The sequence below is a fragment of the Myotis yumanensis genome, unplaced genomic scaffold, assembly GCF_028538775.1.
Source record: "Myotis yumanensis isolate MYYU_CA2020_CCGP unplaced genomic scaffold, mMyoYum1.0.hap1 SCAF_10, whole genome shotgun sequence".
NCBI lineage: Eukaryota > Metazoa > Chordata > Mammalia > Chiroptera > Vespertilionidae > Myotis > Myotis yumanensis.
In genome coordinates, this window is record NW_027223761.1 from 54,317,712 (window position 1) to 54,335,211 (window position 17,500).

A 17,500-nucleotide genomic window follows, 5' to 3' on the forward strand; every position below is an offset into this window, starting at 1 on the left:
GTTCATATCAGCATTTGGATTTACATCATTCCTCATATATTATCAATGTATAATTCACACCTGAGGCTATAAAATCCACTAGCCTAACCTCCTGCCATTCCCTAGTCAGTAAGGTGTGTTAGAGTGCGGAAAACACTGGATTCAGAGTCAGAGAGATGGATTTCAATTTAAATCTGTTTTCTAGCTGCTTTGCACTTGAAAAAAAATCACCTGTTCAAACACCCCCAGGAGTGTACTTTTTATAGACTCAAGATAGTGCCTATGTGTGTGTAAAACCTAAACTATTTTTTTAAAGTATATTTTATTGATTTTTTTTACAGAGAGGAAGAGAGATAGAGAGTTAGAAACATTGATGAGAAATATCAATTAGCCGCCTCCTGCACACCCCCCACTGGGGATGTGCCCGCAACCAAGGTACATGCCCTTGAACGGAATCGAACCTGGGACCTTCAGTCCGCAGGCTGATGCTCTATCCACTGAGCCAAACAGGTTAGGGCAAACCTAAACTATTTAAATCTAAGGTTTTATTTTTAGTGATGGTAGTGATGACTATCAGTGAAAAGTTACTGCCTTAAAAAGGTGGTTAAATCAATATTACTATCTATTTATGAAGACTGAAGATAACAGAATTCTTTAGATAATGTCCCACAAAATTTTATCAGCACACTATTTTATGATTAATGTAAGGAAATCAGGGCAATGTTCTGAAAGGGATTTAATAACAAGTAGCTATAACAAGGATAATGCGGAGTCTCTAGTGACAACAGGAAGGCTAATTCAATATGTAGCTTGCGCTGTCAAAATGCTGCTATTAGTACAGTTACAAGAAAGCATGTTTCAAAATTTTCCACAAAAAGAAATTGCTTTTCTCTGACCCAGGAAGACTTATAGGGATGGTAAAAAAGCAGCTGACCAAGGATAGGAGTAAACCCATAAAGCTAATCTGGAATATTTACAACTTAGAGTAATTAAAAAACAGTAACAGAACTTCTTCATAACTATATGATAATTAATTAACATATACAATTAATCTTCATTATTCACGGATTTTGTATTTGCAAATTTATCTACTTGCTAAAATTTATTTGTAATCTGAAAATCAATGCTTGTAAATACTTTTGAGGTCATTTAAGGTCATTTATAGACATGTAGAGTGGTGAACAATTTGTCTCCCTGGGCATTCGTTACCAACTGAAGTTGAACAAGAGAGACTCTGCCAGATTTCAGCTCTAATATAAAGATGATGAGAGGATGGAGAAGGAAGGGAACAGTGCAGTAGTGAGAAGCAAGAAGCTCTGGCTTTGGGGCCAGTTGACAGAACCAGAATTTCAACTCTGGCACCTGTTACTGGGGTTGCTTCTAAACCTCATTTTCTCTTTTGTAAAATAAAAAATATAAAATCTACCAGAACAAGTTGTTTTTTTTTTAGGATTTATGGTAATCTAGGTAAGATGTGTGTGTGCGTGTGTCTGTGTGGGTGTGTGCGCACGTCCATGATTATACCCACACACAGTTGATTCTCTAGTGTCAACAGTTGTTTTGCTGTACTTGTGTTCTTAAAGTCACCCTAAGACTGAATTAGTAAATACTGAACCATTGTTGGGCAAATATGTATGTGTGTGTGAACCTAGCATGTTCGGGTGACTTCAAGAACATAAGTGCAGCAAATAGAATCAACTGTATGCATTATATGACAATTACTAAAAGCCAAGCAAATATAGTTTCTTTACCAATGGTAAGATCAGAAAAAAGTAAAAATTTTATGTTCTAGATCAGTGATGGCGAACCTATGACACGCGTGTCAGAGGTGACACGCGAACTCATTTTTTTGGTTGATTTTTCTTTGTTAAATGGCATTTAAATATATAAAATAAATATCAAAAATATAAGTCTTTGTTTTACTATGGTTGCAAATATCAAAAAATTTCTATATGTGACACGGCACCAGAGTTAAGTTAGGGTTTTTCAAAATGCTGACATGCCGAGATCAAAAGGTTCGCCATCACTGTTCTAGATAAATGAATAATAAATTTGAAACCAGTGGTAGAGGGTAGTGATTAAGGGCATATACTTTGGGATTAGGCTATCTGGATTCTAAACACCCATCTAATCATTTAAGAATTCTGTGATCCTGGACATAAGTACTTAACTTTGTGTCTCCATTTCCTCATTTGTAAAATGGGGACAATAACAGTTGCTACCATTTAAGTTTAATTTGAGGATTACAGAAAATAAAACCATATAGATTTCTTAGAATATGCTTGACACAAGTAACCTTTAAATAAATGTTAGCTATTAAAATGTACCTGCACCTGGCCAGTATGGCTCAACAGTTAAGCGTCGACCTATGAACCAGGAGGTCACAGTTCAATTCCCTGTCAGGGCACATGCCCAGGTTGCAGGTTCGATCTGCAATTTGGGGCATGCAAGAGGCAGCCAATTAATGATTCTCTCTCATCACTGATGTTTCTATCTCTCTCTCCCTCTTCCTTCCTCTTGGAAATCAATAAAAAAATATATTTTTAAAAAATAAAAAATATTTTTAAATGTAGCTGCAAATATAGTCAACTAAACCTCCTTAAATACAAATTACTTATACTTCTAAAACTCAATAACAATCTTTCCATTTATGTCCATCACTTTAAAAACATTCTTTACCTAAATTATTCGTGTTAGTATATCATAAGTTCTTTTCACTCACCACTGTTGCAGCATTCCAAGCAGTTGTTGGCGCAACTTTCGGTTGCCAGTTAGATCCTCCAGTTAACTTCTTTTCACCTGGCTGACTCCAGTTTACATCACTTTAAATAAAGATAAATGACAATATTAAGTTCTGTTATCATGAAGTTTCTTTACTATCTCTTTAGATTGAACAGATCATTTAAAATGTAAATGACATCTCTACACACTTTCAAGATGAAAGCCAAATCCACCTCTAAACGGCATATGGGAAAGAATACAAACAAAAACTCACTTCTTAGTGGTTCCATTGCCAATGCCAAGATCTAGGACAGGGGGAAAAAGAAGTCAGTTAAAAACTACTTTTAAAAGATAAATAAATAAAACAACTTATTTTAAAGAAGGTTAGAGAATCCAAAGAATACTTACTGCCCACAAGATTAGCTAAGGATGAATCCAAGTCATCAGATACCAGCTTGTTAGGTGGAAGTTTGGACACAGGAAGACTCTGGTTCTGAGAGGCCACTGTTGGTTTGAGAAGTCCACCTAGTTCATCAAAGCCTTAAAGTTACAAACAGACGAAATAGGATTTGTAAGGAACTTTCTGGTGCTACAGCTTTCTAAAGGAGATCTCTGCCTTTTCTCATTGTTTGTTTACCAGGAAAGTCCTCCAAAAAATGGGTACTAAATATACTCTTAAATGGGAAAAGAAGAAATTCACCACTTAAGTGAACTGATTGAGAAGGCTATATTTGCTTTGACAGAAATAATGTCTTATTTCAGGACAATATTACAGTTAGGTTAAAGGGGATGAAGAAAGCACTCAAGTAAACTTATTCCAAAGTTGTAAAAGAGAAAGGAATGAAATACAATTCTCTCCCTTACCCAACAACATTTTCTTAAGACTCACTTATACCTGAAGCAATACAGGTAAAAAAAAAAATACATCTCTGGAAACTTTGAGAAACGTTTCTTTTTTTTTTTTTCTTTTAAATATATTTTATTGGTTTTTTTACAGAGAGGAAGGAAGAGGGATAGAGAGCTAGAAACTTTTTTTTTTAAAAATATATTTTATTGATTTTCTACAGAGAGGAAAGGAGAGGGATAGAGAGTCAGAAACATCGATCAGCTGCCTCCTGCACACCACCCACTGGGGATGTGCCTGCAACCAAGGTACATGCCCTTGACTGGAATCAAACCTGGGACCTTTCAGTCCGCAGGCCGACGCTCTATCCACTGAGCCAAACCAGCCACAGCGAGAGCTAGAAACTTTGATGAGAGAGAAACATCAGTCAGTTGCTTCCTACTGGGGATGTGCCCGCAATCAAGGTACATGCCCTTGACTGGAATCGAACCCACGACCCTTCAGTCCGCAGGCCGACGCTCTATCCACCGAGCCAAACCGGTTAGGGCAAGAAAAGTTTCTTTTAATATAATATTTTACAGACCTTTTTATACTCTTCAAATGGAGAATATAAGGTGTATGTAAAATAGTACATTAGAAGCTAGTCAAAATGAATCATTTTGGGTCTTTCTAAAACCAGCTAACCTAAATTATACCTGAGAAATTGCTAAAGTATACTCCAACTGCATAAAACTATCTACTAAACTAGGACATTGCTTAGAAATGAAAATAAAATCCCTTATGGTTCTCTACCGAAGGGTAGAAAGTAAAAAATAATCCAATCAAATCAACCCCTAAAGCACTACTAGTAAATAGTTCAATCTAGGAATACCAGAGAATCTGAAAAAAAAAGAAAAAGAAAAAAGAAAAAAGAAAAAAGAAAAAAGAAAAAAGAAAAAAAAAAAAAAAAAAAAAAAAGGAAGCATTAACCCTTTGAGTGCCAACCAACATCCTAGGAACTATGCTAAAATTGCCAAGGCATTTTTGCTGATTTTATAGCAGTTTAAGAAAAAAATTCTGAATCGCAAGTAAATGAAGTTACATATTCAATATCTTCCACAAAATCGTCATCTTCACAGCAAGAATTGACATATTTAGCAATATCATCATCACTAATAAAAGCAGACTTAGAACTGGACACTGCAGGAGGAGCGCAGTAGCGCTCCCGGCACTTTTGGCGAAAGGCAGGAGGAGCGCAGTAGCGCTCCCCGGCACTCTAGGGGTTAAAAATGGTGCTTTAGCCCTAGCTGGTTTGGCTCAGTGGATAGAGTGTTGGCCTGTGGACTCAAGGGTCCTGGGTTTGATTCCAGTCAACAGCACAAGGGCTCAATCCCCAGTAGGGAGCGTGCAGGAAGCAGCCAATCAATGATTCTCTCTCATCACTGATGTTTCTGTCTCTCTTTTCCTCTCCTTGCCTCTCTAAAAATCAATAAAATAAAAAAAATATTTTTTTAAAATGGTGCTTTACTAGTACATAGGGGGGATAAATGGTGATTGAAAGAGATTTGATTTGGGGTAGTGAACACATAATAAGATATATACATGATATATTACAGAATTATACACCTGAAATCTATATAATTTTATTAACCAATGTCACCCCAATAAATTCAATTAAAAGATGGTGGTTTACAAAATATAAACAATTGGTCTCTTTTTTGAATCTCTTTTCCCAGCAAGAGAAACTCAAAAGGAAAATGTCAAATGCATCAACAAATACAATTGTAACCCTACTAGTGTATGGAAAAAAATAAAGTCTATATCTACTTGCTTCTTTCTTTTTGGATGACAAAATATTGTATATTATTAAATTAAGACCAGTGTCAATATATTTCTTTAAATGGCTTGAATTTAACTACTAACCAAAAGCAAAGGTTGTCCCATGTTAAGAATAGAAATGTCAATTTTATAAACTTCCAATTAACAAGATATTAAATGGAAATAATTAAGTAGAAACCTTGCTCTACAGATTTATAGTAAAGGATCATTCTCAAAACAATACAATGCCCCTATACCCACAACTCTGATATTTAATATATTCTAGCTATTTATACATATACTATCTCAATAAGTACCCCAGGTTACATTTTCCTAGTTTTCAAAAAAGCCAATTTCCTTTCAGTAAAGGTAAAAATGATGAGTAATCTACACAAAGCCACTATCATCTCAGCACTCTCATCTGAGCAAAATCTCTTTTTCCGCATCTCTTATTTAGCTCTAGGAGAAACAAAATCTTCCCAGAGTAAAAAATGCCACTAGGAAAGAGTAACAGTTAATAGTCCCGTGAAGCTCTCATCTAGTGGTTGGAGGGAGAGGAACAACTTCTTTGGCTACTGCAATTTAATCTATTTACACATGTTAAAAATAGCATTATCTGTCCTTACACAGAACCTAATTAGAGCAGTATAGTAATGTTAATAATTTTTTCTTACCCCCAGAATCTACAATAACATTGGTAGATTTATTTCCAAACACAGATTCAAAGTCAACATTAAGGCCAGCTGAAGGATGTGGCTGTGCACCTGGAGAAGAAGTGAATCCTAAGAAAAACAAAATACAAAATGCTCAATTCTTTAATAAGTCTATATTTATAGCTCTTTAATAATACCAATAGAATGGAAAAAGCAGTAATTTCCCACAGCAAAAACAAAGCCAGCCCTGCAAGCAGAATGCTTCCTACACTACCACATCTTTTTTGTAGTGATTACATTTTCCCTAACAAAATCATCCCACTGTCAAAGAAAACATAAGAGCAACTGAAGTTGAACTATCAGTATGTTTCATTATAGGAAAAAAAAAATCCTTGCTTATTTTTTACCTTAATGTTGATAATAGTTAAAAAAAACTAAACACATCTAAAACATACACAGTGTAAGGGCTCATTTGGGAATGAAATATGTAGTATGTTGCTTTAAAAATAGATGAATGTACTTAGTATCAAGAGTTGTTTTTCCTCTACCAATTCACCTTCCATGACAGTGACAAGATTCTGAAAGTTACCACCCACTAATCCTTATGTCCCCCTCCTGTCAAGATGCCTTTCTAATATCACCCTCCCCCCAAGAAAAACATACAAAAAAATTAAAAAACAAACAGATCATCCTTAACTCCCACCACTCTCTAACTTCAACTTATTGCTTCCAACAGTGGGGCTGACAATATATACAATCAAACATGCTAATTTACCTAACTCTGGTCTAAAATACCAGAACATAAATAGGAAATCTTCTTTCTTGTGTTTTACGCTGATTCTAGTGTTATGAAATCAACACCCAGTTCATGCATCTGAAACCAGACTCCACTGAGGTAACTAATGTAAGGTTTTCAATTGTGTGAGGTTGTATTTCTGTGAGGTAAGGTTCTGAATTTCTAGGGGCTGAGAAGAATTAAAATAATCTAAAATGATTAGAGCTATCACATGATTTGGGGAGCTTTGAAATCACTGAGTATATATCCAAATAGAGATTGGTCTAGCAAAGATCACAAAGAAGGAATTCTTTCAGTTTGTTGAAGGCTGTAATAAATGGCTCCTACATTATCTTCCATCTCTAAATTCTATAAACCCAGAATGTAAAAAAAAGAAAAAGAAAAAGAAAATCTGATATTAGAAGATTAACAACTATATTATTAGGGAGAAGTTAAACTTGAGTCCTAAATATAGGCTCTCTTTCTTCCTCTTTCAACTTTCTGCTGAAGGACTTACAGTCTGTCAGAATCTCACTTTGAATTCTTAATGTACACTACACCAAGATACAAAGAATTACAATATGATGTTGTACCAAAAATACTGGTCTTAACTTTTAAAAAGTTAAAAGCAGGACAAGATTTGGTGGGAAGTCCAAAAAGGTCCTCAAAGGTAGAGGCCAGGAAACAACAACTTATTAACAATGACTCACACAATCTAGTACACAACAATACTACTACTTTAAAAGTAGCATTTTTTAGATCACAGGATATTCTGTATGGCACAAATTTTTAAAGAATATACAAATTTGATCTTATTTCCATAGTACTTAACCCTTAAAATACTGTTAACTCAGACATTGGTCATACAGTGACAGCACAAATACTATCAAAATACAAAATAATCTCTCTATATAAAAGGCTAACATGCAAAGTGTCCCCATAGGCGTTCAACCAGGAGATTGGGAGTTCTAACGCTCACTATGACATGCGCTGACCACCAGGGGGTAGCGTGGAAAGAAGGAAGGCCCTGGCCACCAGCAGGAAGGCCCCAATCGGCCCTGGTCAACGGCCAGACCTAGGAACCCTACCCATACACGAATTTTGTGCACCAGGATCTAGTTCAATATATAAATCTGACCATTCCTGAAAACATTCCTAAAATTAAACAGACTTACCAATTTAACAACATTTTAAGGTATAAGCTGTTTAAGAATTATACCATGGGCCCTAGCCAGTTTGGCTCAGTGGATAGAGAGTCAGCCTGTGGACTGAAGGGTCCCAGGTTCGATTCCAGTCAAGGGCACATACCTCGGATGCAGGCTTGGCCCATGCAGAGAGGCAAGCAATCAATGTATCTCTCTCACATCGATGTTTCGGTCAAGGCACATGCCCGGGTTGCAGGCTCAATCCCTAGTAGGGAGTGTGCGGGAGGCAGTTGATCAAAGATTCATTCTCTCTCATCATTGGTGTTTCTCTCTCTCCATCTCCCTTCCTCTCTGGAATCAATATATATATATACATATAGTATCTAGATTTGCTCCTTTTCCCATGGGCGTGAAAACGAGAACACTCCTGAGCGGTACGAAATGTGATACCATGGGCTCTTCTCCTTACAAAAATAATCAATGTATTTACTCAAGAAACACAAAAATCTATCATGCTTAATTATATGTCAAGGGTATCATTACACTGTAAGAAATATACATATTGTTCTTTAAATCATTCTGGAAACAATATCTTGGCTATGATGTCACTAAGCATTAGAAAATACATGGAACAATAATTTATAACTAGGACAGTAAGGATATCAAATTTTCTCCCAATTTTCTGAAATTGGTTGATATTAGAGATAAGCTTATCTTTTATAGAAATACAAAAACAATTTTATTACTTTCTGTAAAGAGAGGAGCACTTTCTGAGGTTCGTAGGGGGACCAATCTGTGAAATCACATTATTATTACCTAAAAGTATAAGAGGTTTGAAAGTATATAAAGTAATCCAGAACTAGTACCTCTACATAGACATAGAAAACAGGTAAAAATGAAATTTTTAATTAGTTATACTAGCTGATTCACTACCAGGGAAGCAACAGCATATTTTCAAAATAATAGTTTTTTTTAAGTAATTTATAAAGGCTGGTAATACACATACATACCTTCAAGGTAAGAGTTCTGTGATATTTCAATGCTCATTATGACCTTAATGGCCTTTTGTCCCTGGGTTACTTTTTGGGAGACTTGTCAAGGATTGCCAACCTTTAATTTTTTAAAAGTGACTTAAAACAAAGGTATGAAATTTATATTATCATTTCAATAGGAAATTTTAGGGACAAAAAAATAAAAGATGAACTAAGACTCTGAGTTAAGGTAAATTTTATGGAATAATCACTACATTGAACTGGCTACTCTGGTTTCACCAAGGCCCAGTGAAACACTGTCACTAACCATCACCACTCTGTACATGTACATTTAGAAACCACTGCCCTGCAGGGCAAATCTTAGGAGGGCAATAATATATTAACTAAAAGGTAAAAGGTGAACAATCTTTGGGGACAGAAAAACATTCTTAACACCTTTAAAAAAAATTGGCTGGGTTGTTAATGAGTTTTGGTGATAATTCTGTAATAAATGAGGCCTCATTTTTTTTTTTTTTTTGTGAAAGTAACTGCTATTTTATTAATACCCCATAAACAGGGTATTTATTACTTAAACCTCATAATAAACCTATAATAGTTACTATTATCATCCTCATTTTACCGATTAGGAAACAGAGATTTTACAACTTACCCAAGACAAAGATTTTATAAGTGGTGGAACCAAGACTCAAATCCCAATTTGTTTGATTCTAGAATCTAGTAGGAGTTTTCAGTTTATCCTAATCTTATATAAACCCAGTATCTCATCTTATATAAACCAGTAGGTAGAAAAATAAATTATTATTATAGCTACAGTAATTAAATATCTCTGTTCAGCAGGACTATTCAAGATTTATGAACTTCTTGAGCTTTTCACAGCAACTGCTTGCCAAAAGAATGAACAACCCTTAGCAATTTTAAAACATAAAAGCAATTCAAAAATAACCAGTGCTCAAAATTGTACCTGATGATTAAACAATTAGGTAAAAAGTACATTCCAAATACGAAATGATCTACATACATAAGATGGATTTTAATAGTAGTTTTAATAATAATTCTATGTGCCAGGGATAGTGCTGGATATTACATAGTCATATATGTAAACCCCACAGCAATACTACAAGACATATCCCAATTTTCATAAGTTTAGAAAGGTTAAATCCTTGCTTAAAGTCACACAGTTTAGGGAGAACTGGAATCCAAAACTAAATTCACTGAATTCCAAACATATTCTCTTTCCATCGAATGCCCTCATATATGTCATTTTAAAATACTTTTAAACAGGTCCAATTCTTATTGCCAGTCAAAAACTTCAATACTTTAGTTGTGTCAAACCTACTTTTTAATGCCAACTTAACTAAGATAACCAACTCCTATGCACACAAAAAAATCATTTAATTAATGTGTTTAATTAAGGAAACAAAATCTGGCAAAAATTAATCTGTTCTTTAAAAGAAAAAAAGTATTTTTCTTCAAATATTTTAGAGACTCATTTTAAGAAAAACAACAAAAGGAAATCCCTTTTATACAAATTGATGAATTTTAGAGATACCATTACCTACCTCTAAATAAACCAGCTACAACAGAAGGGTCATGGCACGTAAGGGCAGTATTAAGATAAGCTTGAGCACCAGAAAAAGAATCTGACAAGGCATATGAGGGTGGGGACAGGGCCGAGGAGTTGGGGTGGGATTTGGGAGAAGCACAGAGGAGGAACAGATACAAGTAGAATGGAGTGATTAAAAATAAACAAAATACATATTATATTCACAACAACTTTTTTAAATAACCAACACTGTATCTGTTTAGATTTTAAAAATATGAAGCAATTGACCTTTTAGCTAATATTAACCTGTCTTCTAATGTCCTCTTTTATATGAGGAAGCAAATCTAGACTAGACAAGGTCATGGACATGGCATAGCTGGGACAAACCACTCGCCTTGACTTATAATTCAGTATACTTTTAATGAGGAAAAGCCACCTAGTCGCCTAAGCATCACCTCAGATCGTTGTCTTCCTCTAGAAGGGCTGGAGGGTATTGTAAAGCTGTTCTCTGATTTTTCTGTGTTGGTCTCAATCCTACAGAGCAGAGGTTGGCAAACTACAGGCTATGGCCTATTTTTACAAGCCCATGTGAGCTAAAAATAGTTTTTAATTCTTAAACGTGTTATTTTAAAAAATGACAGGAAAGAAAAATATACAAAACAAAAGGAAAAGAAAAAAGAAGAAGGATATACAATTGGGATTTTAAGTATCCTATAAAGACTAAAGTATTTACTATCTGGCTCTTTACACAAAAAGTTTGCTTGCCACTGTTCTAGAGCAGAACTAGCCAACAGAACTTTCTAATAACAGAAATGTTCTATAATTTTGTCCTGTACAATATGGTAGACACTAGTCACACATCCCAATGAACAATAAAAAATGTGGCTAGTATAACTTACAAAGTAAAATTAATTTTATTTAACGTTTAGTTTTTTTTAAAAAATATATTTTATTGATTTTTTACAGAGAGAAAGGGAGAGGAGGGATAGAGAGTTAGAAACATTGATGAGAGAGAAACATCAATTCAGCTGCCTCCTGCACACTCCCTACTGGGGATGTGCCCACAACCAAGGTATATGCCCTTGACCAGACTCGAACTTGGGACCCTTCAGTCCGCAGGCCGACGCTCTAATCCACTGAGCCAAATCAGTTAGGGCAACATTTAGTTTTAATTAATTAAAGTTTAAATGACATATGTGGTCAGTAGCTAATTAGGCAATGCAGCTCTAGGAATGACACACCTTGGGTGGTCCTTTCATGTTCTTACTCTGAATAAAAAAAACTCGTGGAATTTTTTTATTACATAACTTACTTCTCAGAAATTTTTTAAGTTGTAAGTCATCTTATTAAAAGGCCTCTTCTAGGACAGGCATCAACAAACTACATCTTTGTAAATAAAGTTTTGGAACACAGCCAAGCTCATATGTTTATGTATTTTCTATGGTCACTTTCAGACTATAATGTCATAGTTGAGTAGCTGTGACAATGATTTGGCTCACCAGCCAAAAATATTTACAATCTGACTTTTTTTAAAAAAAACCCTCACCCGTGGACATTTTTCCATTGATATTTAGAGAGAGTGGAAGGGAAGGAGAGAGATATAGAAACAGAGAGAAACATTGATCACTTGCCTCCCACAAGTACCCTGGCCAGGACCAGGGATGGAGCCTACAACCAAGGTATGTGCCCTTGACCGGAATTGAACCCTGGACCCTTCAGTCCATGGGCCAATGCTCTAACCACTGAACACAAATTGGGTAGGGCTACAATCTGACCTTTTAAGAATAAGTTTGTTGACCCTTGTTCTGGACTAATGCCTAATGGTTAGTTTCTCCTTCTGTGCTCATTTTCATTTTTTTTTTAAAAAAAAAAACAACACATTTTTTTCTCTAATGACAAAACTTAGCAGATTTTTAAATAGAGTATACTTTAACATTCATTTGAACTATTTGCTCTCAGAAAGAGAATATAAGGATGTAAGTCGGTACTTCCATAAGAGAAAGAGCACTGCAGAGCAATGCTGCAGGTCTCCTGCTTCAGGATTTGCTCCCAATAACTAAGTTATCTTGGTGCATTTAACTTTTCTGGCACTCAGGTGATCCATCCATAAAATGGTAATAACATTCTCTTACCAGTATGAGAGTTGAGGGCTAGGCCAAATATTCTCTTGAGGTCTTTGAAAACTGTGAATTCACCAATTTTATGATTGTTATTTTTAAACTAGAGGCCCGGTGCACGAAATTCATGCACTTGGGGGCAAGGGGTCCCTCTGCCCGACAGCTTAGGCCCACTCCATGTGGGGAGCAGGCCTAAGCCGGCAGTTGGACATCCTTAATGCTGCAGCACAGACGAAAGAGGCTCCCGCCACCACTGCTGCGCTCGCCAGCCATGAGCCTGGCTTATGGCACACTGACTACCAGGGGGCAGCTCCTGTGTTGAGCGTCTGCCCCGTGGTGGTCAGTGCACATCATAGCAACCTGTTGTTCTGCCATTTGGTTGATTTCATATTAGCTTTTTATTATATAGGATAGGATGTACCTACTAATCTTTACTATATGGCCATCAACTTTATTAATCTGCTTTGCTTTCTAGCCTTCCTCTTATGTCAATCCATAGGCCTTAAACTTGTTACAGACTTTCCTTGAAGAGCCAAAATAATAACTAAGTAACACTATAACAATGGCTTTTATTTATTTTTTTATTCTGCTTCTGTTTAAATGTGACATAGCCAGGACCTTTAACTTAAGGCTACTTCCCTCCATTCTGTCCCTCTTCGGCGCAAGCAGATGTTACAGTCTGAAGCCCATGCACTGTTCTAACCTAAAATATGAAAATAGCACATGGCCTCAAAGCAAAGACATATTTGTTTTATATCTCAAATTAAGAAAACTGACAAAAAAGACACAAACAGCCATAATTACTAAACATATACTTGTTCATAGATAGTAAACAGAGAAAATATAAACTTGTAAGAAAAAAATAAAATAAAAATACTCCAAAGGTAATTCTAGTAACCCCTATTATCAAGCAAATAAGGTACTCCATTTGACAAATTTTCTGAATAACAAAATGTGAAATTTACTTTCAATCACTTTTTATATAATTTTTAATGCATTACAATGACACAAAGGAATTATTGCAATCAATAATTATGGGTTGGAGTTATCTGACTATATATAACCAGAGCACCTGCATTGGAACGTTCTCAATTCCCTAACTATTGCTTTCTAGAGTCATCTTCCTTCCTCCCTCTCTTTCAGATATATCTAACAAAGTATTCATAGTGTAGGTACATAGATGACTTTCCGCATGTTGCTTTAATCAAAAATTTAAATTGGTGTCACCTTAAGCTATTTTGTTGGAGTGTATAAAAGCAGTTTCACCATCTTTTAAGGCAGAATTAGCATCTTTTTAGCAGGATTCAAAAACATTTTGGTTTTGTATATACTTAAAAACTTACTCTTCTTGTACAATTTTGGTGTGAAATTTTGACTTTTAATGGATTTTCATACTGGAATTAAAGGTCACTCAGTCAATTGCTTTACAGTCTCCGCTTTTCATTTATCTCAAGGCTAACAATAAAATGAGACACTTAAAGGCATGCATAGATTTTCGACAATTTAAAATTGTACTATTCACAGTTCAAAAAGGGGGGAGGAAGACTAAGATAGCTCCTAATATAACAAGCCTATCTCCCAAGTACAGAGGAAAAATCTAAGCACACATGAACACGTATGTAAGTTTAAGAGATATTACTTTTCAAACAGCTCTCCAAATAACCAACTCTCTGAACTAATACTAATAGACAGGATGCAGCGTGTGATGCTAGACAGCTTGAGTATTGCAACATAAGAGAGAACAAAACACTTTAAAAAGTCTAACTTTAAAGGAACTTTTCTTTCCTAAAAACTTGCATTAAATAAAATCAAGAATACTAGTATCAATGTAAAAACCTCACTCCATTATAGCTATTTTCATTTTTAAATTTGATATTAAAATTCAAAGTAATTATTGCAATGCTTTAAAAAATACTTAATGGATAGGTTAAAAAAAAAAAAAAGGCAGTATAAACATTAACTGGAAAGAAAGGTTAAATGGTACTTTACCAACAAACATTTCATGAGTAGGTGTCCTAGTAGTAAAAGTGGGTACATCTGCAGGAATGGGAAGGTAAACATCACCACTACTTGTGATGAAAGGATTTAAGTTTGGAATGGCATCATCAACAGCATCTACAGTAGCAGAGAAAGGATCTGTGTAGTCCAAGTGCATTACAACAAAATGAAGAAAGGAAGTAAATTAATTAGTATTGTAATTAGTCAAAAGATGCAAAGTGAAAAGTAGTGGCTATATTACTGCTTATTAACCTTACATGCAAAAACACCTAATCACCAAGAAGGAAGAACTGCATTTTAACATATTTTAAATTGAATCCTCAGAAAAAAAAAACCAAAAACATTTATGTGTCCATTAATAGTAGCAAAGTAAGAATAGATCTGCTTTCCAGCATTAGGAAGCCACCATCAGGTAGTTAAAAAGGAATAATAAACAAAATGCTTCTGTAAAATGGCCATCCATCTTACATCATGCTCCCCACTCTAGGTGGGACATGTATTGACTGGTGGCAAAGCTTGTTTACTCAAAAAATTAATAACTCTTGTATAAGTTCAGAGGTAGGAAATAAGAAAATAAAGATGAAGAAAAGATTCAATGATGGGGGAAAGGATTTTAAGAAAATTAGAAACAGAGGATAAAGACTGGCCATTTAGTAGACTGTAAACAGCTTTGAAGGCCAAGCTAAGAGTTTTCAAGATTTGGCTTTAAAAATAAAGAAAGGTATTGTTATTTGTTATTGAAGAAATAACAAAGGTATTGCTCCCTACTAGAATATTAGTATATATATGTATATATATTATTATCAAATTCTATATGTAAAGTTGTTTTAGAATCAGGTATTTACTATACCTATATCTTATTCAAAATAATCATCATTCTAATGATAGAAAGCCATTTATCCTACCTTAAGTAAAAAGAGTGAGGAAAAAACAAAGAATAGCAAAAATATAGTATCATAACTTTTTCTATTACAACACAATAAAAAAATGAGAAGACAACAACCTGTCGTCTATTCTAGTTTGTGACCCTCAATGAAAAAGACCGTGGTACCTAAAGAGTATCAAGCACTGTATTTTACTCTAAGGCTGTATGAAGGAACAAGAAGGCAGCAATGGCCTAAGACCTGCTCATTCACTATGATATATGCATACTTTCCTTAAAGTCAATAAATTCAAGGCAAGTGCTCCACAAACCCCACAAATGTTTACAAAAGAAAAATATAAAGAAAATGTTGAAGTCATTGGCTTAAATGTCATAAATCTTTAAAAAAAATTAAATTTTTGTATCATTTAAGGACCTTTCTAGGAATTATGCATTAATATGGAACATCAATTCACAATCAAAAGTCAAGTCCTTACAAAGGTATCAAAATTCACTGGTGTACTATTCAAACTCAGATGAATCATGTTAACATATTTCCCATATTAAGTTTGGAATGGCATCATCAACAGCATCTACAGTAGCAGAGAAAGGATATATGGAATAATGAGGGGAAAAATTCAGAAAAAATAATTCAGAAATAAAAGGTAGAAAATAGATATGTTGTATTTTTTGTACTAAAATAAAAATGTAATGATGACTTCTCTAACTCCTTGTAAGAAGCCCATTTAAATTTAGAGTTGATTGGTTCAGTTGACTGTGCTATTTTTAAACATGCACTTTTTATAGTACATTATACTTTGTTGGACAATAAGCAACAAGAACCTCTCTAGATTTCTATGCAAAAAAAGCCATGAGAGAAGTCATTCAAAAAAAGAACACACAATTTTAGAACAGATCTACCGGTTTATGAGAAAAAACATGTTCGGGAAAGGTCACTATTAGTTATCTGCTATTCTACTGATTGATAGTGTTTTGCCTAAGCACATAATATCAATCATTTTCTATTATACAAAACATCCTCAAGAAGAATATGCAGATATGTGTAAGTGCATCTGTATTTAGGTCAACCAGACAATTAGAAAAACCAGTTCTTATCTACTTTACAAAACACGACAGGTACTCTATATGATGTTAATGAATGAACAGACACTATAATACAAATAATAAAAACATTCATTAAAACAAAACAAAAAAATCATGTTCCAGCTAATTTCCAACTTAAATTTTATTCACTAGACTGGCAACTTTACTCTAAGTTCTTTAAACATTTTAAAAATGAATTTTCCATTATTTTTAATCATTATTTATTTGGAAGTTTAATTTTGTTATACTAGAGTCATAGAAAAATAATCCCCCTAAAAAAGATTAAAATAGAACCTGTCCAGTCATATTACAGTCTTGAGATTCTAAATACTCTCTATACACAGAAAATTTAATTTTTTTCATAAGATGTTGTTTCATGCTAGTTGGGACTTAAAGCAAATTAAACTTCAGAATGGTAATTTTGCCTGAAGTAAATTTAGAAATCTTGCTTAAAACATACAAAGTGTACTGAGTTGATAATATTGTATATTTTTTTCTGTTGTAATTCAAGTTTTCTTAGTGATGAAAACGTAAATCTTCTCAGATATTAGTATTCAATACCAAGGGCTTGTTTAGACTCCAGAACATTTCTTTAAAAATCAAAGGCTCATTAATAATGCAATGAGAGGAACAGGAAAGCTTGTGTTCTCTCTCTTTTCAGTGGAATCTTAAATGCCTTTCACATAAGCATAGAACCCTTACTTCCCTTTAACTCTGTATCACTAACTTATCTGTAATTGGGAATATACATCTTGTCTGTGGTGTTTATGGTAAGAATAAGAACTAAATTAAATACCAAATCTATTAACATCCATTTTTAGCAAATGAAAAGAGAAGCATAGAATGAGATTTTAGAATCAAAAATAACTATCTTTGTTATGTCACATGCTATAAAAGCAAAACAATGCAAAATGTTACATATTTCAAATGTTCAATGGTTAATTTCAAAAATCTTTTAAAGATTTATCAT

At 34.3% G+C, this 17,500-nt stretch overlaps 1 protein-coding gene across 12 annotated transcripts in view; it reads right to left on the reverse strand.

The window, feature by feature from the left end:
• The window catches only part of PICALM (phosphatidylinositol binding clathrin assembly protein), a 106,460-nt gene that overhangs the window by 19,908 nt on the left and 69,052 nt on the right, over nucleotides 1-17,500 (reverse strand). For 3 of the 12 annotated variants that reach the window (XM_070425800.1, XM_070425792.1, XM_070425795.1), the window contains exons 13-17: nucleotides 14,556-14,702; nucleotides 6,016-6,123; nucleotides 3,109-3,240; nucleotides 2,975-3,005; nucleotides 2,702-2,801 (exon numbers count right to left, since the gene is read on the reverse strand). In XM_070425800.1, coding sequence (XP_070281901.1) covers nucleotides 2,702-2,801; nucleotides 2,975-3,005; nucleotides 3,109-3,240; nucleotides 6,016-6,123; nucleotides 14,556-14,702 — 518 coding nt within the window. The remainder of the gene's footprint in view (nucleotides 1-2,701; nucleotides 2,802-2,974; nucleotides 3,006-3,108; nucleotides 3,241-6,015; nucleotides 6,124-14,555; nucleotides 14,703-17,500) is intronic. The other 9 variants (XM_070425801.1, XM_070425791.1, XM_070425793.1 and 6 more) reach the window with 5 other exon arrangements.